Source organism: Protomyctophum parallelum (assembly GCF_964188405.1).
Source record: "Protomyctophum parallelum genome assembly, chromosome: 6".
Lineage (NCBI taxonomy): Eukaryota > Metazoa > Chordata > Actinopteri > Myctophiformes > Myctophidae > Protomyctophum > Protomyctophum parallelum.
In genome coordinates, this window is record NC_139701.1 from 22349219 (window position 1) to 22377053 (window position 27835).

The window sequence follows — 27835 nt, forward strand, 5'->3', positions numbered from 1 at the left end:
AGCAGCTGTCAACGACGTGTGCGAGTCAGTGCGACTCCTCTGGGGTTGCCAAATAACGCAAAGGAAACAAGCGATAGGCCTACAAGCTTTTTCTTTTTTTTTTTAAGATTGTAAATGTTATACATTCTATATTTGGTTATTTTTTGATGACTGGTGGTGAGTGGCGACTATACTATTTTAAGAAAGGTGACGAAATCAGATGCCTTAAAAATAGGGGGTTCAACAACAAAACAGCATTCTCTTCCCCTTTTTCATACAATATATTTACAATTTACAATTTACAATTTAGGCATTTACAATATATATTTGTAATGATAGGCCGGGGGCCCTATTTCTTCAAGATAGTGGTGTGGGACATTTTCAGCCTTTTTTCCAAAACCCCACCAAGTGGTAATTGGTTAGGCTATATTTCTCATGCATATTACAGTAGGGCAGGGGTCTTCAACAGGTGGTCCGGGACCTATACAAAATGTGGAACGCCCTACCAACAGTTATTAAGACATGTGAATCCCTTGACTCCTTCAAAACCGCTTAAAGGGATTGATTGATAGTATTTATTAACAGTTTGCAGAATTACAGTACAATTCAAGCACAACTCAATACAAAGACCGTTAACTGTGAGTGGACGACCCAATAAAGCATTACACTTGTTTACACCTTGTTCAATTCATCAAAACATTTAGAGACGTAAAAATATACACTTCTATAAAGCCAAAGAACAGAACGGGAATTAATCATAAAGGAGTTTACAATAGGGTCCACCATTTTCAATTCATCAGAACATTTAGAGACGTTACAAATAATAGGCTATATAACTTATATAACCAAAAACAGGAAATCATCATAAAAGGAGGTAAACTGGGAAAAACATAAACAGTGAGGGGAAGAGGGGTGGGGGGGGGATTCAGATTTTACGGGGGCCAGTTTCGAATTGCAGCCGTCCCGTCCGTAGGTGCCCTTTGAGAGTGGTTTTGAAGGAGTCAAGGGATTGTCTTAACGATGTCTTAACGACTGTTGGTAGGGCGTTCCACATTTTGGTGGCATAGGAGCGAAATTAATTTAGTCCCTTGTTTGTGCCGAATCTGGGTTGCACATGGTTTGTTGAACTCCCTCTGGTGTTGTGGGTGTGGACTTCGTTGACATTAAGGAAGTATTTAGACAGGTACATCATGGGTATCTTGGTGGTGTAGCGAATCTTGTGGACCAGACCCATTGCAAGATGCTGTACTGTACTGTACTGTACTGTACTGTACTGTACTGTACTGTACTGTACTGTACTGTACTGTACTGTACTGTACTGTACTGTACTGTACTGTACTGACACACACACACACACACACACACACACACACACACACACACAGTGGCGTGCACAGATAGACACTAGGGGGTGCTAGATCACCACCTGCCCTCTGGACAGCAATGTGCCCTTTTGAAAAAAAAAGAAAAACCATACTGTACACTACAGTGTACAGTATGTGGACCATGGTAACATTGATCAATTCTTGATTAAAAAAACCCTAATATATTAATTATGCCCCAAAATCTATAAATCTCACACTATTAAGGCAACCAGCTGGTTCCATGCGCTGCACAAGGTGCACATTTTTCACTTGAGCCCCTCTAAATGTCTGTGCACGCCACTGCGCGCGCACACGCACACACACACACACACACACACACACACACACACACACACACACACACACACACACACATGCACAGTGCACACATACATACACGTACGTGTACAGTACACTACACATAGGAGTGGCTAGCACCACTCAAAAAAGTCGCTTATATCAAGCAGACATGGCAACTGCGCCAGAGCTCTAAAAAGGGACCGCTCAGCCTCTCTACATCATCACAGCTACACAGTACACTATTATATACTAACTGTATAAATTGAGAATAGTTTCTTGCAAGGAAAAATTGGATGTCCAGAAACTTCCTGCAACCAAATGAGTCCAAATCGGAATTAATTATATTTACCCCTCACTGCCCAAACACACAATTTAATTGCTAATAATCTTACCTCCAGTCTTGGTACCCTCTCCAGAAATCAAAAAACGAAGGCCTGAAACCTAGGTTTTTTTGATTGATTGAAATATTTATTAACAGTTTGCAGAATTACAGTACATTTCAAGCACAAACTCAATACAAAGACTGTTAACTGTGAGTGGACGACCCAATTAAGCATTACACTTGTTTACAACAGGGTCCACATTGTTCAATTCATCAAAACATTTAGAGACATACAAATAGACATTTCTATGTAGCTAAAGAACAGAACAGGAATTCATCATATAGGAAGCAAAAAGGGAAAAGATACATATACAGTATACAGGTGTAATGTTTGATCCTGAGCTATTGATATCCAGGTGACTAAGGTAGTCCAATCCTGTTTTGTCCAGTTGAGACACCTAGCTAAGGTCAGGCCATATCTTATTTTTTCAGACCTACAAAAAGTCATCCATGCTTTTATCTCTTTCAGATTATATTACTGCAATGCACTTTATTCAGGTATCAGTAAACAGAACATTCACAGACTACAACTGATACAAAATACAGCTGACCCGCACTAGAGAGAAGTGAGCACATTACACCTGTCCTTGCGACACTTCATTGGTTACCTTAGAATAGATTTTAAGATTTTATTACTTGTTTTTAAAGCTCTAAATGGTCAAGCACCTGCTTACATCTGTAATCTTTTAACTCCCTACAAGCCTGGCCGCTGCCTGAGATCATCCAGCAAAACCCTATTGCAGGTTCCAAAATCTCACCTTATTACAAAAGGCGACCGGGCCTTTGCTGTACGGGCCCCTCGGCTGTGGAACTCACTGCCTCAGGCTGGCAAACTCAGTATCCTCTTTTTAATCGCGGTTAAAAACTCACCTTTATTACACAGCCTTTTTATGAAATGTTTCTTTTGTTTTGTTTAATTCTTATTGTATTTTTACTGCTATTATTATCTGTAAAGCACTTTGTAAACTTGTTTTTGGAAAGGTGCTATATAAATAAAGTTATTATTATTATTATTATTATTATTATTAGGCTATAACCTAAAAATACACTATAAGTAAAAGCTTGTATTCTAACTTGAGTAAAAGTTATTTTTCGAACAGCCGAAGTATAAAATAGGGTGGTTTGTCTTGCAATAATAATCTAAATCTGCGAAGTAACCTGACAAACAAGTGTAGTGAAATAAAAATAACAATATTTAATTATGAGATGTAGTGGTATGCAACTAATCAAATTAATTAATTGTAATTAATTAATACAATTAATACAAATTAAAAAGTAAAAGCACCTATACAAATTGCACTTATGTACAGTACTTGAGAGTAAATGTACTTAGTTACTTTCCACCACTGCAACATACCATAGAAAGAAGAGTATACATCAGGTTGTGTTGCATAATCTTCATGTTTATTTCATATAAGACAATGTGTTTAGTGTACACAAACATTTGACGCTCAACTCCAACACACTCAAATAGACAATGACTTTTTAACTACTGCCCATTTAAGATTGTATAAATGGGTACACCCTTATAATACACAGTTCACAGCAATCGGGTTTATATACAATGCAAAATCACATGAAGAGAAAGAAAAGGGAACCTTACTGGTGCAGTTTGACAAAGCAAGAGAAAACTTTTAGATGTGGAGTGGAAGCACAACAAAATGAAGATATGGTCATAAAATGGGAGGATTGTTTTGTGGGGGTGTTGCAAAGGCTGACAGACTATAATGTTGAAGCTGGATATGGTCAGATATTAAAATAAAAGTGACATTGAGTGACAGTAATATATCCTATAGCATCTTTGTCTATACACTACAGGATGTGACGTCTAGTTGGGCCGAAAGTGACCATATCTGACACACTGTTGGATGGATCTATACAGGGATGTCTGACGCCTACAGTATAGTTCCTTCATAAAAACCTACAATCAGTAAGGAACCAGGCAACAATACCAGAATAGGCCAACACATCAATCCAGTAAAATAATTAATTTAAAATATTCCTTTACATTCAGTGTGATATACTCCTGTGTTGCACCAACAAAACTTTGGTTGGCTGGTTTAGCCAAACTAACAGTGACAAATATCAAAGCCCCAATCCAGATAAAAAACAACGACATCAACAACTTTAATAACATAAAAGTTAAACTCAAAAGTAAAACTTTAGCACAGGTGGTGGTCGTTTGATAACACATTGGGTCACAATCAGACAGAGTTTGACTCGGCAACGCTCACAGTACAGTAAGGCCTAATTTATGCTTAGTTGTGTGCAGTCGTGGCACACCAAAAATAGCTAATCTACAAGCCCACGTGTCGCAGTGAGTGTGATGCTTTGTGAGCTTGTAGATCTGTTATTTGTGGTGCGCGACCCCGCCCGTGCAAGACTAAATAGATCAAGCCTGACAATGCTGATAAAGCTCTTCAAGGGTGCACACAATCTCAGCCAAAAGCCTCTGCTGGACTTTGATCATTCTATTGATTGCATGAACTTTACTGGGTTTGTGTGAAATGCCAAAATAAAGAGACATTTTCAACATGCATCGCATTTTGCTCCTTCATAACCCGCAGTTAGATGCATAGGCACAGGACTAGCTGAAGGACAACTTGAATCAATTTATCAGAGGTGGACAGCACATAACACACACAAACAGAATACCTTATAATCTGAAGACATCAGCATCGACAAGAACAACATACCATGTGCTGCATAAAAATGCGGCCTTCAAGATTTATTTTTAGAGAGCACATCGAAATTTCTGTTTCCATTTGCGCTTTCGTGAGTTCAACTATGCACACTTGTATTTTGTGCGGATACGCTTGTTTTTGTTTGTAGATTGGAGAGTGCTTACATTCGCTTAAGTGCTGTGTCATCGCTCTGCATATGCTCTGTAGGTTGGCTGACCTATGGCATGAGGCAATTAAAGATCTACTGTACACTTGAATCTTCATTCTGTTGAGCTGTGAAGTATTGCTGTTGTGGATTAATGTTCTCTTGAAAACATGGACTGTGGTCGTGTTTAATAAGTCAGAACCCTAAGTATGCAACGATTGCAGTTTCACTGCAGAACAGATCCTTATCAGTTAGACTGGAGTCCTTGTAAGTAATTCTAGTGAGTGATATTTAAACTTGAAACAAATGAAACCTATTCATTATTTGGGCTTATGGTTGCTTTTCAAGCATATTCATTTGCTTACCAGATATGGGCATACTTTTCTAAGGCTTTTATGATAATCAAACATCAGCATGAGTTTTTATGTATAAATATGTGGTATACTGTATTTTAAGAAAAATCTGAACTATATAACAATGTTGCCTCATTGCCAGTTGCCACATTACGGATGTCACATTAACATAAATGAAACCTTTGCATATCTTTCTGAATACATTAATAGATGATGGTAATGATAAGTAGGACAGTTACAGTTATGTTGAGGAGATATGACAGTTTAGATAAGACTGTTAGCAATGCAGCAGCAGCATGAAGGCTGTATAGTAAAAGCAACTGGATGTACTGTACTGTACAGTATAGCCTGAGTTATACTTAGTTGCGTGCGGGTGCCGGCCATGCACTGAACATAGCCGTTCTACAACCTGTCAAACTGAGCTTGGAGATCTGCCATTTTCGGTGTGCGACACCAGCACACAGCTACGTATAAGTACGGCTTATGGTTGAAAAGAGAGGCACTACATAATAAATATACACACATCATTCACAAACCCCATTTGTTCCCTAAAAACAAGGAACGGTTTACATACTTTTTTGCTCTCTAAGGGAACTTTGTGCATCTGATTGTGCACAGAGCACCTTAATCCATACCCTCTTTTTTACTGGTCCTCGACATCGGGTCTGGGGCCCACCAGGGGGTCCAAATGGACCCTTACGGGTCTGTAACTGTTAAATTAACACTGAGAAGTGTACAGTGTAGATCGGGGTCCCATTTGTAGTTGTACACGCTCTCAGATTTTCAGACCTATAAGGGTTCATTTTGACACCTGGTGGGCCTTGGACCAGACTTGAAAAACAGTGCTCTAATTGACCTTGTACTGTATGTAAATTGGGTCAAAGGTCGCACATGACTATCCGATTTCGTTGCAAGGATAGCATAATTCAAGTAGTCTTCAGCACAAGGAAACTGGCCCATGTTTATTATAATGTCAGTGTTTAAGTAGCCATAACTGTGGGGGGACAAGGTTATGCTATCAAAACGTTTGAAGGAACTCATAATTAAAAAGTGCGGTGTGCAGAAATTGCACTGTATTACTACTTTAGAAATATAAATGTCTTTGTAAATAAATACATGCAGAAATAAATATTAAAGCTGTTAAATATCTAAATATATCACATCTTGATACAAATAAAATTCAGGTTAAGGTTAAATTTTGGAGGATTAATTTAACAATGGTTGATTATTAAATGGCCGACAGTAGATACTTGAGGCTCTCGCGAGCTAAAACAACACGTTTCCATTTCCCCATCATTTTCTTTTTAAATCAAAACAGCTGAGGATCAATTATTGTTTGCTCAGAGTCAGTCCTCTTCCCTTGCCAGACTGTGTGCGCTAAACACTCAGAGAAATTAGAAGATTGTACAGTATCCGAATTCACAAGGATGCTATGCATTCCCATGGCGGAATCGTAAAGAATAGCGAATGGATCTACAGAGCAGCAACGTTATTTATTCGGATTGCTTTTTCTTTATTTTACTCTGAATGCAAACCAGTTGTACTTAATATAGTTGTATTTCATAAGAGAGAATCTGCAGGTTCATGTATTTTACATGACAGCTGAGATGCAAAATGTCATGTGATCCCAACTGACACGGCAGCTTTAATTAACGATTAATGTCACAGCTTTTCTTTTTCTTTTTAGCTTTCTTTCTTATTATTTTGAGGAATAAACGCGTAAAGCTCAATGTGTCACTGACAAACAACTACATTACCAGACATATGTAATCTGAGATAGAGAAGTGGTTGCTACTCCCTTGACCACTTAAACCCCTATATATATATTATATATTTAACTAACCCTCAGGTGAGCTTGTAGATCGGCTATTTTCACTGAATGTTCGCACTCAGAAAAAATATGCTAGGGTTCATGTGGTCAAGGTTGTACGTATCTACTCCAGCTATGAATATTATTCCAGTACAGTACTGCGTGAACGAGGTGAAGAGGTTCTTCGGACTAGTGGTTCTCAAACTTTTTAATTTCAAGGTTCATTGAGTTCCAGCTGTATATACTCTCAGGCTCAGTCCAGACCAATGATTTGTGATGCAACAAAACGAAACCATTGCTGAACGCTGCAGAGAAAAGTTGCAGCGGCCTGAATTACCCTGTAGCGGGTTGGCGCATGCCGGCTCATTGAGTCGCAAGTGATCCAACTTGTCTGTTGCAAATCATTGATCTGGTAACCCCTTCAGAGTCACAGACCTGTAAGTGTCCATTTGAAACCCCCTCAAGGAACCCTGAGGGTCCCTAGACCCCCACTTTGAGAACCACTGGAACTAGGAGACTCACACAGCAGCAAAGCCCTGACAACACAACAGGGGGTGTGGTGGGGTGGGTGGGAAGGGGGTCTGGAGAACACTAGTGGTCAGTTTGTGATTGACGGAGGTTGTGCAAGGGGTGGGTCGGTGGTGTTTGGTGGGAGGGAGGCTTCAGCACAGGAGTAAGGTACAAAGACAGGGAACTATATACACATTAGTCTTTGTCTTATTATAATTTTTTCCCCCCGTCCATGACGTTTTGAGTGTCATCTTACATCCTCATCTGTCCAGCTCGTCTCCTGGAGAGCTTTGACCTACAGGATAAGAGAAGATAGATACATGCATTGATGATGCGGGATGTGGCGCTTCTCCTATTGCTGATTATCCAGGGTTTCTGCAGGTTAACTGTAGCTAGTCAGATTTCAATTTCTTTAAATATTTAATGCTACTCAGAATAAAAATTTACCAACAACAAAAATCACAGAAAAGCACACAACAATTACTCCAATTTAGGGTCAATTTCAGTCAGGAAACATTGCTGTAAACACGACAACTGCTGCTAATCTTAACTAGTTCGGTGGTTCTTCCATCTGACCACCTAAAACATGTATATTGATATATTATCAATAAAATATTTGTGTTTTTTCAATTATTTGGCGTCAGTAAGTTACCTGATAGTTCCAGCAAGGAGAGGGTTAAAGGCATACAGCCAATCATGCATCTCTTTGTCAGTGTTGGCCTGGAGCAGGATTCCGCGGTGTTCCGTACACACGGCAAATGTGTTCGGGGTCTATTAAAAAAAGAAGAAAAATAGGATTAATACCCGGAGATTTAATTTAATAATTGCAACCGAAGGTCTATTTCTTTACCCTACGGTTTTGTAACCCATTTTTCACCCAGTGTCACTTGCCTAAGCTGTATTCCAAGGCACTACTCTCCCTCTGCTGGCCTAGGGAGAGCCCCGAACTGAGCTCCAATGCATGAGGAGTGAGCAGGCCACTTCTTCACCTGACAGGGGGTCGTTTCCCCGGTAGGACGTAGCGCGTGGAAGGAACGTGTTATTCCAAACAGATCCTTTCCCTTCAATCAGGCGCCCAAACTTTGTTTTTTTCTTTTTCCTTTGTATTGTGTTTTATGTATATGGGTATTAATCTTTCTATTTTCTAAAGTACCCACCTATAGCCACATTACCCTGACGGGTTGTTGTTACTGTCTGTCATGCATGTGTGTATACAGTATGTATGTATATGTAAAAAAAATGGTTATGTCTATTCTGTACATATGCAACAGAGATCCCCTGACCTAGGGTATATGGGCGCTGATGATGCAGAGGAGAGAACACGCCCCCAAGCGCCCACAGCATCCCCGGAGGGAATTGAACACGGGACCTGCTAGCTGTGTGCTACCAACTGCGCCACCTCAACCTGGGGGGGCAGCGGACTGACCTCATGCTTCCTTCTATGCATGAGGAGTCCAAGTTGCTTCTTTTCACCTGACAGGGGAGAGTTTCCCCGGCCGGACGTAGCACGTGGAAGGAACACGTTATTTCTTTTTTTTTTTTAATATATTTTTTTGCGGCTTACGCCTTTTATTGATTTTTTGAAGGGACAGACAGTAGGCTGACAGGAAACGGGAGAGAGATGGGGGGATGACATGCAGTAAAGGCCGTGTCGGGTCCGGGAGTCGAACCCGCGGCACACTGCGACTGGATTACCAGTCCGGTGCCCAGACCGTTACGCTACGGCCTGGGCCTGGAACACGTTATTTCTGACCAGTTCCTTTCCCCTCCATGGTGCCCCGGCTGGCCAGGGGGAGGTAGTATAGAGACCAGGATTATTGCATGTTTTTTGTGAGAGTACAGGGGACATGGGGAGAACATGCAAACTCCACACAGAAAGGCCCTTTTGCCAACCCCGCCTCGAACCCAGGACCTTCTAGCTGTGAGGACAGCACTACCGGCTGTGCCACCGTGCTCCCATGAAGTACACTGCTGTATTGATACTTTTACTTAAATACACAATCAGAGTACTTCTTCGACCACTGCCATTTTTCCGGAAGCAACTCCATTGCCCACCTTCAGCATGGCCTGCTGGTCCTCGCTGTACTCCACGTGGGCGGTGGAGAGGTTGAGGATGGCTCTTTCCACTGTGTCCCTCTCTGAGTTGTAGATGTAGACGTAGGGTCGTCTCACCACCACGTAGCGCTTCACCCAGCCGTTGGTGTGCGGCTCCAGGAAGTGCAGGTATCCCTTCTTCGACACGATGGGGCTGCGGAAAGAAAAGAAGAGGAGAAGAGTGGGGTCAGCATGCCACCACAGCGGGTCAGAATGTTACCGTCGATGTCGGCGCATCTTATGAGCCGTACGTACGTCTCGATAACTGATTGAGCCACATAACACTCCACATAACTGAAGTGTACGCATGCGCGCGCATACAGTATGTGTGCGAGTTGTGTGTGTGTGTGTGTGTGTGTGTGTGTGTGTGTGTGTGTGTGTGTTTTCTCACCTGACTCGGATCTCCTGGATATCGGGGACATATTTGCGGATACGAGGTTTGGTTTCAAGGGCTCCGTTGGAGGACTTCTTGGCCTCGCTGTCCTGCTGGTGTTCAGGGCAGGGGCTGGGGGCACGAGAGCGGGGTGTAGGGGGTCTGGGGTACAAAGGGACATTAGTTCGTTTTTTTCCACGTTGTGAGCTTGTATGTAGATCTGTTTTTCTCACTACTTTTGACATTTTGTATTCATTTATAAGTTGGTGTCAAAATGAGGGCAACTTACCTGAGTTCAGTGTCATCATAGCAACCCTCAACCAGTGAGGGGCATGTCGAGGAGGGTATCATTGTGTTCAGGGCAGAAGATGAGGTGGAGTCCTTCAGCGATGTGACAGACATTTCTGAGAGCTGTAACACACACACACACACACACACACACACACACACACACACACACACACACACACACACACAGGTTCAAACTTTCTGGAAAGACTAGAGAAGGAAAGGTTTCGGGAAGGTGTCGGGGGTACTATACCTTGCTCTCGCTGGCGCTGACACACACATGGCTGTATTCTCTGGTGAAGGAGTGTGTGAGCAGACGGAGACACTAAAGGTACAGAAGACAGAGCTTTAACAGACATTTATCAATAATAACACACCCCTTTAACACACCCATAAATAGACATATCATAAGTACAGATGTATATGAAATGTATACAGATAATGCTGTTGCTGTCGGGCAGGATTTTATGTTTTTGTTTTCATGAATGAATGCCCCATTTCGTTGTACAAGAGTGTTACACAAAAGTAGCTACAGGCTCACAACGTGTGGTAATCCTTTATGTGTGATACCACTGTGGTATCACACATAAAAGTGACTAAATTATAACTACATTGAATCCATTGTTTCTCCTTTCCTGAAATGTAACGGTTTTGGACATACAAGGTTTCCACCCGACTGACGAAACCCTACCGTAGAACATGATCGTGTAAAAACAGTTTTTTCAACAAAAGTGATGTGATCACCTTGGTAGCTAACTCCCTCTGTCTGTCTGTGATGATTTCAGGGCTGAGGTCCTGGCTGCCGTCGGAGGGCTGAGGAGAATCGTTTCTCTCCTCCTCCACACTGGTCAGCATGGACTCCTGGCTCAACAGCAGTGTGGACTCTAGCTTCTCCCTAAGCAGGAGGTAATGTCTGGTCTTCTCCACCTGGGAGAATAGGGGGTTATGTTTAGGGCTAGAAGAGAGGGAGTTCCTTAGTAGGCTTAGTGCATCAAACTATTTCAGGTCCTGTGCATCACAGAAGGACAAAAGCAACGAAGCACATGGAGCATCATAGACAGTGGTCAATAAAAATAAAATACAAATCTTCACTTTCCTACATTACCAAATGCATGGTCTCTATTTTCGCTATTTTTGAGGGCCCTCCTATATACAGGTTTAATGTTTGTTTTAAGTTCAATGTTTGTTTTAAAAACGCCATTGACAACGAAGAGAGGTTTAACGTTTGTTTTTAGTTCAATGTTTGTTTTAAAAACGCCATTGACAATGAAGGGAAAATGTATGTCATCTTTGTTGATATCATTGGCCTGGTTGTCTCACCTCTTGCAGGAGGCTCAGTTTCTCTAGATCCCACTGGTGGTCCAGGATGAGGCTGTCACTGCGAGGCCTCCAACCTGCCAGGTTCTCCTCGCCGCGAACGTAGGCCACAGAGGTGTCCAGCACCCGCCTGCGTCTCCTCTGCATACCTGGGATCGGGACAGGATGGCCAGAGGATGAGTATCTCAAATAGCCATAGTATCTTGAATGGGCAGTTCACCAATTTCGCAGATACCCGTTTTGTTGAATTTGAGCACATAATAATCATGATGTTGGGGTGTGTTTTGTGTTTTTCCTCCAACTCTGTGACACCACACACTGGAACAGTGGAACACTACGGCCTGTGATTCCTGTGGTTCCAGCCAGACGGGCAAGTCTGTGATTACGTCCTTAAGTTATCATTAAAACAGGATTTGGGTGCAAAATCGGTGAAGTGCACCTTTCAAGTAGCTTTTGTCCCCACACATCATTGTCCCCACACGTCTCAATATTTGCCATTGACAATGAAAGGAGAAATTAGGTCAAATGTCCGCCAAATATGACGTAAATTTGTACGATGAAAAGAGTGCCCCTCACAAGGCATGAAGCCTTGAATTCATGGAGATTCTTTTGTTTTTGTCGCATTCCTAATCCAGTAATTGGAAGACTCTTCTGGCATTCCTACTGGCATAGGAATGCGACAAAAACATCTCAAAGGCTTCATGGGGTGTGTAATTGGGTGACCTTGTCCTTTAATGCATCGATTTCTACAAGCATCTTATTTAAAAAAAAAAAATCTTGTTCCTACCTGGGCTTCCTGCATCTGCCAGGTGAGAAAGGCTGACCTCATATACTCCTGTCACACGGTTTCTGAAAGAAGAAGAACATTTCCATAAATAAACCAGTGGTTCTCAAACCTAACCTCGCGTCAGGCTTTCCACCTCCGAGGAAAGCCTGGTCTGTGTTCCGAAATCGCCGTGTGAACCGGCCTGTAGCGGATGGTAATTTACATCATGTTGTAGTCACTGATTTGTAGTCATCAGGCAGGAAACCACAAGGCGGAATAAGAAGTACCCATTCTTAGTACTGATTCCTCCTTGTGGTTTCCTGCCAGATGACTACAAATCATTGACTACAACATGACGAAAGTTACCATCCGCTCCTGACCGGATCATAGACCCGAAATGGAATGCTGCCCAGGCTATCTCAAACCCCAAACTACTCTGTAATGTCCTCAGTGTTCATTTAACTCGTGTACACATTTCTACACCCCTCTGAGTCATAGACCCCCAACACTAGGGCGGTGAAACTTTGGGTGTCCCACGAGGGATGTGTTAAAACGACCAGATTAAGGTTGGTGAGGGATGTGTTAAAACAACTGGATTAAGGTTGGTGAGGGATGTGTTAAAACAACTGGATTAAGGTTGGTGAGGGATGTGTTAAAACGACTGGATTAAGGTTGGTGAGGGATACGTTAAAACGACCAGATTAAGGTTGGTGAGGGATACGTTAAAACGACCAGATTAAGGTTGGTGAGGGATGCGTTAAAACAACTGGATTAAGGTTGGTGAGGGATGCGTTAAAACGACTGGATTAAGGTTGGTGAGGGATGTGTTAAAACGACTGGATTAAGGTTGGTGAGGGATGTGTTAAAACAACTGGATTAAGGTCGGTGAGGGATGCGTTAAAACGACTGGATTAAGGTTGGTGAGGGATGTGTTAAAACGACTGGATTAAGGTTGGTGAGGGATGTGTTAAAACAACTGGATTAAGGTTGGTGAGGGATGTGTTAAAACGACTGGATTAAGGTTGGTGAGGGATGCGTTAAAACGACCAGATTAAGGTTGGTGAGGGATGCGTTAAAACAACTGGATTAAGGTTGGTGAGGGATGCGTTAAAACGACTGGATTAAGGTTGGTGAGGGATGTGTTAAAACGACTGGATTAAGGTTGGTGAGGGATGCGTTAAAACGACTGGATTAAGGTTGGTGAGGGATGCGTTAAAACGACCAGATTAAGGTTGGTGAGGGATGTGTTAAAACGACCAGATTAAGGTTGGTGAGGGATGCGTTAAAACGACTGGATTAAGGTTGGTGAGGGATGCATTAAAACGACCGGATTAAGGTTGGTGAGGGATGTGTTAAAACGACCGGATTAAGGTTGGTGAGGGATGCGTTAAAACGACTGGATTAAGGTTGGTGAGGGATGCGTTAAAACAACCAGATTAAGGTTGGTGAGGGATGTGTTAAAACGACCAGATTAAGGTTGGTGAGGGATGCGTTAAAACGACTGGATTAAGGTTGGTGAGGGATGCATTAAAACGACCGGATTAAGGTTGGTGAGGGATGTGTTAAAACGACCGGATTAAGGTTGGTGAGGGATGCGTTAAAACGACTGGATTAAGGTTGGTGAGGGATGTGTTAAAACAACCGGATTAAGGTTGGTGAGGGATACGTTGCTCCCGTGCTTGCGGTTAAGTTTAGGTTAGAGTTAGAGATAGGGTTAGTAATGGTCGATCTAACCTGGAGGTCGAACCAATGACATGTTACAATGGGGCCAGGAGTGGGCTGAAACCTTGCCCCTTCTTAGTTTTAGAGTCCATTATGTCAATCATCTATGACATATCTATAGTATGATATAACACATTTGGACACGGTTTCAGCCTGATCCAATAGCCATTGACTTTAAAAACATAATACACATGGAGCACCCGCTGGCCAAGTGGTCTAGGCGCATGCCACATAATTAATAAGCTCTGGCCTGAGTCTCGTTCATGACGACCTTTGCTGCATGTCTCTCCCCCTCTCTCTCCCTCTTTCCTGTACGTCTTCACTGTAACTACAGTATCAATAAAGGCACAAAAGCCTAAAACAAATCTGTTGTGTGAAATTCAGAGAAGAAATTTGGAGCTGATGGGTCCAGTGGTTTGTGGGATTAGGCACGGAAAGGCAGACACACAGGGCGAAAACATAATTTAGCCCCATCTCAGTTACAGAGAGAGAAACATGCAGTAGAACACAAAATGTTATAAAAAGAAATCTTCAGGATTGGAAACTTCAAACTCACCCCTCTGCTCCCCGCAGGCTTCCGGTGCCAAAGAGGTTGCGGATGGAACGCGAGGCGGTGAGTTTAGCATCTCGGGAGTAAAACACCATGCAGACATCTTTGGTTATAACTGCCGGCTGTGTGCACTTCTCCATCTGCAAGTGATGAATACAAAAAGCGAGGATTATTTAACACCTTCATGTGCCCCCCACCAACAAAAAAAGGAGCTCAGCCCCTGGCCTCCTCCGCCCATATCTGTGAGCATGTTACCTCTAGGTAGGCCGAGAGGGTCATGTAGATCTTCTCCCCGCCCGGAGTGACACGGTTCAGCAGCAGGGAGTTGTGCATGGAGCTGTCCCACGCCGCCTCAAAGCGGTAGAAGGTCCTGGAGTTGTCCAATGAGGGAGCAAGCATGAAGCACATTAAATTAAAAGACAAAAATACTCGGATAAAGCCAGATAAGGGATTTGAACACCTAGACTCGGCGGTGTGGGCAAGTACCACTGCACCACCCGAACACCCTTAATAGACATTTTATAATCAACTAAATTGATTAGTCGGATCAACCACTTAATCCTGTATTATACTTTATTGTACAAAAACTGGGAAAATAGCCAATCTACAATCTCACAACACGTGTTGTAAGATGTATAATAAGATAAGTTAGCGATTGTCATTAGAGTCAACTTAGGCAACCATACTGTACAGTAGTGGTTCTCCTTAATGCTGGGTTTTAAATAAAATCAATGAAAGCTCTCAGATTGGTGTCCCAGAGATAAACATTGTATCAAAGGGTCCGACATTAGTCCAACAACACCGTCACCCCCGACATGCGTTGGTGGTTACAAATCACCCATGGCTCCCGACATGCATTGCCGGTTACAAATCAACCGTGCTGCGGGTTACAAATCACCCGTGGCGTCCACATGCGGTTAGGGTTAGTGTGGTTAGTGTTTGGGTAGGGTGTCGGACTAATGACTGTCGGACTCTAGGTATATCGGAACAAAATGAATGCCTGCACCCTGTATCAAATGGGGATCTGTGACCTAATGCATGTCAAACTGTGGGTCCCACAAAAACGGTTGAGAATCACTGCTGTACAGTATGTTAAACATGTGGCATACATTCCTGAAATTGTCAGTGTGACAAAAGGGGTGACGATGAAATGTTCGGCATGCAACAGATCACTCTAGAGCAGTGATTCTGAAAGTGGGGTGCATGGACAAAACACCACAGGAAACAGTGAGAAGAGATGAGTTGAGTTGACTTTAGTAGAAGACAAAAGGGAGATGAGACATCGAGTGATATAGGGTTAACCTATGGTCAACTCCCAAGGAAATACTATGACAAGGAAGAACTCGGCAAAATAATAAAATAAGTGAGCTGTGGGAAGGAAGTTTGTTGTGGTTGTGAGCTTTGTGGCTAGGACGGTTCAGTTTATTTTTGGATCGGTCATTCATAAAGGCCAAGGGCCATTCAAACCAAACACGACAACTACTGTATAAATGTAATTATAATTATGTGAGCACCCACACTGAAGAACGAAAACAATCTGTTAACAGTGGCTAGAACACCAATAACGCAGTCCAGCTGTGTCAGAGCCCACACTGAGGGAGAGAAAGGGAGAGATATATTTCCGCCTCTGTGGTGCTGAAAGATGCATGCAATAGGATAAATGGATAATCTGATTATTAATTGTTAGGAGACAAGATAGTTGTAGCCTACCTGAGGTAATGCCAGCTAGCCTACCAGATACCTGGTGAAACCGATTACCTCCCAGATGACCTTCTGACGGATTTTGATTGGCTGTCAATGTTTCTAGCCTTCATAAAAGTGATCCAAACAATATCGTTACGCCTACCGTTGTCATCATAGTTCGGTTAGAACCATTTTTTAAACATTTATAGTAGTTATCCTTATCCTCATATATACCGTGCTTGGTGGAAACAGCGTTCAACTCTCCTTTCTTTCCACATGTTGTGGCTGGTGCATTGTAAAGATATCTTATGCAGGCCTAAACCCTACAGTAGCTAGACACACAATGCACCTTTCTGGCACTTCTCTCTCTTCTCGCTCACTGCATTCATTGATAGACACATGTTTTTCCCCCCTGAACGAGCAATCACACCCTGAAACCAGCTCTGGCCTTACATCTGAGTCTGACATGAAAAATAAGGATAATCATGCAGCGAATATGAAAGGAACCTCATGTTTCTGTAAGTCATAAAAAAAAGAGGCTGAAAGGAGTGCTCATGAGGTTCAGATGTTGAAGCCCGCTGGCCTTGGCCTGAAGTGACCTTGTGGGAAAGCAAACAATGTGCTGCCCAGAGGGAGGCGTATGGTAAGGCACTACTTCTCAACGTGGGGTCTGGGGACCACCAGGGTTCCAAATGGACCCTAACGGGTGTGTAACTCTGAGAGTGCACAAAAGGAACCAAATGGGCCCTAACGGGTGTGTAACTCTGAGTGTACAAATGGAACCAAATGGATAAATAATTTTACAGTGTAGATCGGGGTCAGAGATAGAACTGGGGGTGCTTGAAATAAAGTAAAAAAAAAGATAAACTATAAACCCCAATCTACACTGAACACTCAGTGTTAATTTAAATGTGTACAAATGTGGACACTGAATACCGAAAGTGTAATATTTACTAGAATATTACAGTATTTGTTTTTCCTTCATATCCTGCTTTTCCTTTGACAGAATGTGCATTTGTGCACTTTCAGAGTTACAGACCCGCTAAGGGTCCATTTAGACCGCTGGTGGTCCCCAGGCCCCACGTTGAGAACAAGTGTGGTAACTGTGGTAAGGAGGTACTGACTGGAACCCATAGTGAAGGCAGCTCAGGGCTGCTCCGTGGCAGAGTGACCTGTAACAGGGGAAACTTCAGTCTCTGCTTTTCAACTAGGTGCTTTACACATGCACACACATGACCCGGGCACACATGTGCGTACACACATACACACGCACTCGGCAGCAGAGGCCTGTTCGCTCACACTACACTAGGAAGCAATTTTTTCCCCCTTTCCCCACACTTACATGATTCTCCTCTTTTCTTTTTATGAGCTCCTTTTAAAGTGTAAAAGCCAGGTTTGAAGTCATGCTTGCTGGCAGAGCATGTGAGGAAACAATTGTTTCTGCCGTTTGGCCCCGTTTCACCGAGGCATAAATGAGATTTAAAAATGTTCACAGCATAGCAGCAGGTTTAGGGTTTAGGGAAAATGCTACTGCTGAGGTAATGGTTTCATGGATTACATTTTAATGTTTGGGACTGACTAGGGACACCTTGCCAGCGACGGTACTGTAAATGACGCGTTTTCTCAGAACATCACTTGAGTTAATAGCGGACAACTGGTGTTCCTGTTCCCCAGAGATGTTCCAGATATCTGTGATGGGAAGAACATTGTGTCATGGGCCCATGGGAGGGGAGAAACCAATCACTGGACCTTGGCTGACATGAAAAATCAATTACATTAGAGATTGCAGGGAAATATCAATGTCACTTTGCCTGGACAATCATCTTTTAATGTTTTAGAATGGTAGAATAACTTACACATTTCATATTTTCCTACTCAAAATTGGTAGAGTTTCTTTTTTTTTTAGATTTCAGGATGAATCAATGCTTTGGCTAAAGGCAAGGTGAGCCTCTGTCCCCTTGTGTCAAATAAACTAAAGATACATTGTGAAGAATGAACCACCACTGCCCTCTAGTGGGAAGGGAAGCAGTGCTCATTCCTTAACTCGGAGTTTAACTTAGTTCCAGGCAGCTATTACTCTAAAAACAATTCTTGTTTAAAGATATTTTACTGTATACATTTCTCTATGACGTTGTTAATGTAGTATTAGTGTACTTATAATAAAGTAATACATGTATTCCCTCTGTGCGTAAATTAACATAATTATGTGAAAACTCGGGCAGAATAATGAATAAGGTGTTAGCCAGTAGGAATGGTGAAGAGATCCCAACATTTAATCTGTGCTATAGGGCTGGGCAATATGACTTGAAATCAATTATTTGAAACTTTTGCCTCGATTACGATTCATGAACTTTAAACTCACAACGTGCCACGATACAACACGTTGTCAGCTTGTAGACCAGCTTTTTTGTCTCCACAGCACCATTGTATGACAAAGTACTCTATATTACAGGGCTTAAGTGGTTAATCAGACTAATCAATTTAGTATTTAGTTATTTAAAAAATCTAGAAATTTTGAAACATTATCACAAAGAATCCTGCTTCTCGATTATTCAATGAATTGACATGGTCCAGATTAAATCGGTTTACACATTCTAAAAATCGGTATATATATTTAATTGCCCAGTCATATGGATAGACCCGTCAGCAGCTACTGATGAGCGTGGTACTGGTCCAGCGACACCTCCAGCAGTGACACAGCCCAACATACTCCACTGTCACCAAGTAAAGCCAGCCTACCCTCAGCCTCAAGCCCTTACAACAACAACAACAAACACTCAAACACACATCCAGCTCAGTAGGAGGGGGGGGGGGGGGGGGGGGGGGCATGCGTAACGACATCCCACACTTCTGGCGAGGAGGAGGAAACAGACAGACGGACAGACAAGCGAGAGAATAGCATCATCCCAACGGAAGTGAAAAGTACAAGGCGATGAGGAGAAAAAAGCAACAGAGGGTTTACAGAGAATGAGTGACAGGGTACAGGGCACACTGAATATGAAATGAGAATGTGTCTAAATCAACAGAATCGGAGCAAAGGAGAAATAATAATATACCTAGGCATGTCCGAATCAAGAAACTGTCTGCAAAAACACAAAACAACATTCCGTTAGTGGACTGGAGGGAGGAAAAGAACGTCAGCAATCCGCATCTGTTATGATAGTAGGTTATCTGACTCTGGGTTAAAATGTAATTATTAGGCTTTATTTTAGAGAGGGGAAGGTTATCAGCAAAACAGCATAATTAAAGCAATGACATAATAACAGCAGGTCACAAAATTAAATGTAAATGAAAAACAAACAAAAAATAGGAACAAGGGGGAACTTAATAAAAGCAGGGTTAGCTTTCCATACACTACTGTGAATGATTCCTGAAAATACTGTGATTCCCTTTTGATGACAGCAAAAGAGCAACACACATTTAACAAGTAATAAAATGTAATATGTTAAAACCTAAGATTCATTCATACAATGCATTGCAATGCAGTAAATGCATTCATGGTGCCAGTGTATTATGATCATGTTAATGATACATGGCTATTCTAGGTAAGGTTAATATTAGTAACATACAGTATAGTATGCCAGTGTACTGTGAATGGTGGTTTAGAAATGAGCTATACTATATGTAAACTTAATAATGTATTATATATTTACAGTATTATAAAGCAAAATCCTACAGGCACTTCTCATTAGGGTGATGATTATGTCCTATTCGTGCTCAATGGGACCTCATATACAGTACTGCATTTGGTACGTTTATAATACTACTTGCACTTATATTCACTATTTATTAGGATAAATCAAATGAAACATGCATTTGTTGGTTATATACTGCACAGTAATGAAGTCCAGTTCAGGATATGTAATTATGTGCAACTACTACAAAGCATGCAGTGAGTCAGTGTTTGACATGGTGCTGGTCAGTCCATGGCTTAGTAGGGTTAATCAGGTGAAGTGTGTGGCATGGTGCTGGTCAGTCAGGTGAAGTGTGTGGCATGGTGCTGGTCAGTCAGGTGAAGTGTGTGGCATGGTGCTGGTCAGTCAGGTGAAGTGTGTGGCATGGTGCTGGTCAGTCAGGTGAAGTGTGTGGCATGGTGCTGGTCAGTCAGGTGAAGTGTGTGGCATGGTGCTGGTCAGTCCATGGCTTAGTAGGGTTAATCAGGTGAAGTGTGTGGCATGGTGCTGGTCATGGTGCTGGTCAGTCCATTGCTTAGTAGGGTTAATCAGGCTGCTGATTTGGTGAACAGGATGAGATGCAACAGGAAGGTGCAGTGACATTTAAACACCCAAAGCACAGGAGGGTCCAAACAGCCAGTATAAGGGTATAGCATCTTAACAAACAATTAAACAACCTTTAAGTACAAAGACTTATGACAATACTCAGCTGAAAGTATTCTAATTCACAGGGGCTTTGATCTTGGTCGTCTCACATATGCCGTCTTAACCTCTCTCGACAGATCAAAGTATGTAGATTACATTTTTGCAAAGCAGCTAATGTTTCGGTGATGAGGGATGGGTCATTAAAAGATGGTTAAGCCAAAGTAATACACATGAAAAAAATGAATTGGCTATGGTTTGTTATATATAACGTTCAATAGGCGCTTCATTCTGGGCATGCAATCTTCTGACCCATACATACTGTAGCTGTTTTCACTAAGCCATGCATCTGCATGGGTGCCACGGTCCAGTGCAGGAGCTGTCACTCAGAGAAATGTTAGGGTGGGGTTTCTGTGACCGCTGAATGATTTAGCACGGCATGCTCTCTTTCAAATTCAGCACAGCTGCTGTAGGCGTAGATAGAATGACCAAACATCTCTGTGGCCATCGCTGCTTTGAATTCCGTCTAGCAACCGGATAAATTCAAAAGCAATAGGAAGGTCACCATACAGAGTGTCCTTCAGTTGTAGCTCACTGTTTCCTAGCAGTACGTACCTGTCGTCTTGCGTGGGCCTGACATACCCGACAGAGTGGATGTTTAGAGACAAGATGTTGGGGTCGATGATCGTCTCGTCAGCCTCCGGGGTGCTGCGGAGACGCCCTGCCAAAAGGACAAGACCTCGATGAGGAGACCTCCCAACAGAGCTTTTAGATGTTTTTTTTTTATATTTTTGGGGCTTTTTCTGCTGTTATTGATAGACAGTAGACTGACAGGAAATGGGGAGTGACACGAAGCAAAGAGTCAAACCCACGACAAATGTCAGGCGGCATTAGTAGCCTATTCCCCTGACGGCTACACAAGCCGTCCGAGCCCCAACAGAGCTATTAACCTTTAAAACTATACTACTGCATGGAACCTCGTTTTTCATGGAAAATAATCAAAACAACGACATACCCACGACGAGCTCGCGGACATCCTTCCATTCAATGTCACCTCCTGACTCATGTACAATAGTGACAGCGATTCTTCTCTGGAGGCCCTATGGAGTGTGATAGATAGATGGATGGATGGGGATCAACAGAGAGCATTGCATTATATTGTTTTAGTCCAGCAGCAGTCCACTCACAGTGTTTGTCTGCCTACCTGGTGCAGTAGAAATGTTCCATGGCAGGGCATGCCTGCCCTGTGGTCCACTGCTGCAGGGATATAGCTGTGGAAGGACACACACACACACACACACATCTCTCATTGATCACACGCCCAGTGAATGTATGAACGTTATCAATATCCTCCTGAGACAACATGTAATGTGATAGCTGTTCATGAAATATTCAATTTAATGGAGAAAACTACTCTTAAGCCAATCGATTCCAAACATCTGCTTAATGAACTGTGCCATTGGATGAGCGATATATTAATCCTTTCCCTGTATTTAGCTAGGGGGTGACATGGGATACTCACTCTCCATTGGCCTCCAGCTCGCAGATCTCGAAGAGGACCATGAGGTCGTACTTGCAGTGGCACGGACCAGCCGAGGGGCGGGTCAACGTTGTTAGCTTGGTGGCGGGTACTGGGTTTCAGAAGGAGACGGAAATGGTTAGATGTCAAGATATACAGTATGGTTGAGGAAAGTACTACAGACTATAGGCCACTGGTTCTCAAAGCGGGGTCCAGGGACCCCAGGGGTCCTTGAGGGGGTTCCAGGGGGTCCCAAGCTAAATTATTGATAATTAGGAACCAAATTAATCCTTGAGATTTTGTAACTCAGAGTGTACATTTGGTTCCATTTGTACACTCAGAGTTATAGGGGGTCCTTGAAAGTAAATAGTTTGAGAACCACTGCTATAGGCTACTGGCTGGCTAGAACAGTGGGAAGGTTGAGACCAGCTCTGGTCAGACAAAGGACAGAGAAAAGGCAGAAGACCAGAGAGATGAAGGGAGAGAGGAAGCACTCAGACCTGTGGAAGGAGGAACTCTCTATCAGCTGGTTTAACATCAGTCAAAGGAAAATACCATGCAGGTTGATACAGTATACGTCACTGTTTCTTGCGGAAATAGGCTTATGATTTCTGTTTAAAATGAAATACACCATGGAATTCTTCAATATGTGTAAAAGTCCACGTGTGAATTTTGGTTGATTTATTTTCTCCCCCCTTATTCTATACGAGGGTTTCAGGGTTGTTTTGATACAACAGTGGAGTTGAAGGAATGGTATTTCCCTTGAATATCTTCACAGTTTGCACAGTAACAGCACGGTTATGCTTTGGAGATACTAGTTCTCAACCTAGAGTCTGGGGACCCCTAGATGACCTTGAGTGGGTTCCAGGGGGTCCACAGCTAACTGATCAATAGATAGGTACCAATTGGACCTATATGGGTCTGTCTGTGACTCCAAATTGTTCCATTTCTTTTTTTACAGTTCATGTAGATTGAGGTCCTAGAGATACCATTGCTCTACAGGAGTCAAAGCGAGAGTCAGTGTGACTGAGACAAAAACACTCCCATGTAGACATGGCGCTAAGGCTGTGTGTCCAGCCAGTCCACCAAAGCGTTTCTTCCCAGCTCTAAACGCCAAGGTGCTCACCCAAAAAAACACTTCCAAACACCCCAGCTGAGAATACTTAAACTCTCAGCAGGCAGATAAAAAACGCATGTGTGGCGTAAACACATGGCGCTCCCATTTAAAACAATTGAAAACATACGCTGTGTTCAGGAAAAAGAGCTTTGGTGGACATGGCCCCTGTACTACATAATATTCATTGTGACCACTAGCAGAAAAACCAGGTGGAACTGCAGGGAAACTTAACCACACAAGTAGGAGTGGGCACACAAGTACACAAGAGAACCAATCCAACATTAGAATCCCCCAAAGCCAAGCTTCTTCTTTTTATATCAGCTTCCATCTGGAATAGATCCATCACATTTCTGATCTACATTGGTCAGTAAGTGAAATTACAGATATTAAAATTGAAATGAAAAGGTTTGAGAACCACTGTCCTTGGCGCTCTCTGACTTGCACAGTCTGATATAAAAAGAGCTTTCCGTTGTGGGGGGATTCGTGTGGATTTAGCCCTAGTCAACCAACCCGGCTTCTGGGCTTTAATAACGGAACAGATAGAGAGGGGCGGAGCCGTGAGCTGTGCCTGCTCCTCCAGGAAGGAGGCGGCCAGGCCAGCGGCAGACAGGGCGTGGCCTGACAGCGAGTCCACCAGTGCCCCGTTGAACACGTCCGGGACCAGGTACCGGATCAGATCCAGTGCTTTGTCCTGCTCCGGCAGGTTGTCGGAGTCCGCTGATTCACAGCCAACAACATGAAGTTATGATGACATGGACTTACAGACACACATGACATGACTTAGACTTAGATTTATACCCGTTGCGAGCCAGTGTAGCACACAGAAAATTGAAGGGCTATAAATCTGCTATTTTCTAGATCAGCTTGATGTGGTTCCCAACCTTCTTTGGATCAGGGCCCACTTGAAAATCTTAAAGGGGATAGCGGCCCATCCATCTGACCACTTAACATGGCAGCCATTAAGCTGTTAAGAGTTAAGTGGTCAGATCGGTGAGCCCTGAGCATTATTAGTAAATTTCAGACTACACTCTAAGACACAGGTTAGGAATCACTGTTCTAGATAGGCTGTATATTCTAGATTGGCAAATTTTGGCGTATGACACTGGCACGGAAACAAAGTATAAATTAGGCTTTTAATTACAGACACATGGCTACAAACAACTCACCGTGGCATGCAAGGCCAAGGTGAAAACCTGTCCTGAAGTGCCACTACAGAATAAGCATGGAGCATAATTTTTTACAACTAATGGGATTTTGTTCACTCGGCTAATGCTAATATATTTACCAGGTTTTGACAGGGGCATCACTTTTGGGAATTGTCTTCTGCAGGGACGTAGGGGGCTGTTTGGACAAACAACAGTGAAGCAACATGTCATCAAAACGTTACAAGTAGGGCATTCATTTATGAAAAAACTAAACATAAAAAGGTTAAATCTGGAGATACAAGGTTTCTGCCCGACAGCAATGACATCCTGGATGTCCCAGCCGTACTCGTACCTCATGACGTCTTTACAGAGCGGAAGGAAGGGCTGTTTCTGGTAGTGACCAAACACCTCGAACACAATGGGCTGGGTCCTGATGTACTCAACGAAGGATTTAGTCACTTCCACAGCGATCTAGGAAACCAAGGAAGGAAGGAGTGGTTCAAGAACTGCCAATTCCCGCACACTGTATTATATGAATGTAGTTTAATGTAGTTTAGTAGAGCTTACATTCTGCACATGGTAGAAGCCGAGAGGCGGGCCACGGCCTGTGTTTTTCAAGGGTTCGGTGGAGAAGGCTTCATCGTGGCGGTGGATGAAACTAAATTCAGAGAAAGAGAGATGACTTAAAATAATGACCACATCAAAAATGTATGTAGCATCACAATGGTCAATGACAATATATAGGGACATACTGTAGTTAGTGTTATGGCATTTAGTGATGTGTAAATCTCAATTTAGTCAACTAGAGTAATTGTTATAGTGGTGCAATTGGCACCTACTTACTTGAACTGGCAGAATATGTCTGCGTATTCTGCAGAGATGCTGGACGCCTGCAGCACAGTGACTCTGAAGGTGAAAACATTGCCGATCCTCAGGTGCTCAATGGCGCCATCTAGAGGACCTTCCAAACTAGCCTTCTCTGCCTCTTCTGCACCAGCTGTGAGGGATTAGAGGGGTTAAAAACAGATACTACACAATACTAGCACAAAACCTGTACATGCTCGCACAAATGCTCACACTTGTAGGTAGCCACTAGGAATGGACGATTAACCGACATTATATCAAAACCGACATTTAATTAGTACCAATAACTGATTTAATCTTGCTCATGTAGGTTATCAAATAATTGAGAAGCAGGTTTTATATATAATATCGCGACGTGTTGTGAGCTTGTAGATCTCCTATTTTCAATATTTTTCCCCGTTAAATAATCGCTCAGTAATATTTGATACTATTTCAGATGTGTTACAGTTTCCCATAGAGCCATCCCCTATTATTTCCCTATTTGGCGTCCTTCCTGATACTATCCCCCTGCCTAAATATCAATCTGACCTTGTCGCTTTTGTGACGCTTCTGGCAAGACGTCTTATTCTCATGCATTGGAAAAAAACATACCCCCCTTCACATTCCCGTTGGATATCTGACATACTGTATTTTTTTTAAATTGGAAAAAATTAAATATACATTGCGTGGCTCAATCTCCAAATTCAGTAAAACATGACAGCCTTTTCTGTCTCATGTTGACCGCCTTACACTTGAGCCCCCGATTGAACCCGATTGACCCTGATTAACTGTCGCCTGACTGGCCAACCTGTCTTGTCTGGATGATGTTTGTGACCGTGATCTGCTTTGTTTGTATATTGACTAAATTGTGCCTTTTCTATCTCATGTTGACCGCCTTACACTTGTGCCCCCGATTGAACCTGAATAACTGTCGCCTGACTGGCCAACCTGTCTTGTCTGGATGATGTTTGTGACCATGATCTGCTATGTATATTGACTATATTGGAGTTTTATTTTTATTTTTTATATATATTTTTATATATATAGTTTTTATTGTTTTGTGTTTTGAATGTTCTTTGGTTGTCTTGATTTGGAGTTTGTGTTTTGTTATTGTGTGTGTTTTAGTTTAGTTTTGTATTTGTCACTCTGTTTTTATTTCTCAATTTACTTCTATATTTGTAAAAAAACAAAAAATGAATAAACAGAACATTAAAATAATAATAATAATAATAATAACTCAGTAATCACAATCAAGGCTAAAAGTTTGTGAGATCCTGGAGAATTGTTTTTTAAGTGCACTGTAATTCATTCCAGGTAAAGGGATCACTAAAACCCAAGGCTGTTTTACCTAGCTTTGTCTAGACCTTAATTGGGAACCAATAATGGGTACACAATTGTACACCATTAAATAACAATACCCCACATGGCATATTAAAATGAGCCCAAGATACACACAGAATAAAGTTACCCGCACATGTGTTGTTGTTAACCTCATCGGCCGATGGTCCCATCTCTGCGTTCTGCCCCTCGCCCTCCACGAAGCGAAGCTCCTCCTGAGACACGCCCGTACGGGACATACCAACGGGGGACGACTCTGCCTGGAACTGGAAGGTCAAAGTGCCATGGAACGTTTGTAAAGGTAGGCCAAGGTAGAGTGCAGGGTTTGGCTCGTTTAGGCAAGTTACATTCAAGACCCTTTAGGACCTTTTAATGCCACTCTTTTGTAATATACATGTACTTTACTTGAGTACCGTATTTGTATTTTGGATGCTTGACTTTCACTCCACTACATTTCAAAGACTGAAATTGTAATTTTGACTCCACTATATATTTGACAAACAGAAAAACAGCAGTATAGCAATGCATTGAGAAATAAAATAATACAATGTAGTTTTCACTTTTTGAATATATATATTATATATATATATATATATATATATATATATATATATTTTTTTTTTAAAGCATGCCCTTTTGAATACTAAAAGCAAGTACTCCAGTACTTTAACTCAAGTGCAAGTTTGACTTAACAACTACACCACTTGTAGTTGAGGTACAATTTGAGCAGGACATAGTATTTACTGGGGTTGAGTACTTTGTCCATCACTGCCCCCTCACCTTCTCAAACTGCTGGTCCTCGAATGTGATCTTGGCCGTGCCCGACTGCCTGACCCCTGAGCCGTAGTCTGGTGCCTCCTCATCGGCTGGAGGGAAACACAAAGCACCTTCACTTCACTTCCTCAAGAAGTCACACACAGTCTGGATCTCTCTTACAAGATTCAACAAGATTGCCACTCCGGGCCTTACCTGATATGGCCTGCACTGCCACCCGGAGGAAGCCCTTCACCTCGCCTTTCTCACTGACGATGGCCACTCGATGAACCAGAGGCACTGGGTACAGCAGGTTACTCAGATAAACAAAGGCCCTTGATAGAGTGTGAAAGACAGAGAGAAAGGAGGGGAGAGCGAGAGAGAGAAGGAGAAGGATTAGAGACACCACAGGCGTGAGGACGGACAAGACTGACAGAAGGTCGGTGGACTGAACAAACGGAACACAGAGCCGCAAAGCAACCAA

The 27835-nt window shown here is 42.6% G+C and overlaps 1 protein-coding gene across 1 annotated transcript in view; it reads right to left on the reverse strand.

Annotated features, from left to right (window-relative positions):
• Positions 1-7773: 7773 nt before the first annotated feature.
• Positions 7774-27835, reverse strand: part of kif1aa (kinesin family member 1Aa) — a 64143-nt gene continuing 44081 nt past the window's right edge. Inside the window, exons 26-49 of the mRNA XM_083767034.1 lie at positions 27568-27686; positions 27379-27464; positions 26735-26864; positions 25261-25414; positions 24985-25075; positions 24770-24888; positions 24558-24613; positions 22159-22267; positions 21841-21907; positions 21652-21736; positions 21252-21357; positions 19377-19403; positions 15940-15963; positions 14893-15007; positions 14644-14777; positions 12387-12448; positions 11603-11748; positions 11027-11209; positions 10536-10607; positions 10284-10405; positions 10013-10156; positions 9583-9775; positions 8180-8298; positions 7774-7822 (exon numbers count right to left, since the gene is read on the reverse strand). Of these exons, the coding sequence (XP_083623160.1) occupies positions 7780-7822; positions 8180-8298; positions 9583-9775; positions 10013-10156; positions 10284-10405; positions 10536-10607; positions 11027-11209; positions 11603-11748; positions 12387-12448; positions 14644-14777; positions 14893-15007; positions 15940-15963; positions 19377-19403; positions 21252-21357; positions 21652-21736; positions 21841-21907; positions 22159-22267; positions 24558-24613; positions 24770-24888; positions 24985-25075; positions 25261-25414; positions 26735-26864; positions 27379-27464; positions 27568-27686 (2506 nt within the window). The 3' untranslated portion in view covers positions 7774-7779. The remainder of the gene's footprint in view (positions 7823-8179; positions 8299-9582; positions 9776-10012; positions 10157-10283; positions 10406-10535; positions 10608-11026; positions 11210-11602; positions 11749-12386; positions 12449-14643; positions 14778-14892; positions 15008-15939; positions 15964-19376; positions 19404-21251; positions 21358-21651; positions 21737-21840; positions 21908-22158; positions 22268-24557; positions 24614-24769; positions 24889-24984; positions 25076-25260; positions 25415-26734; positions 26865-27378; positions 27465-27567; positions 27687-27835) is intronic.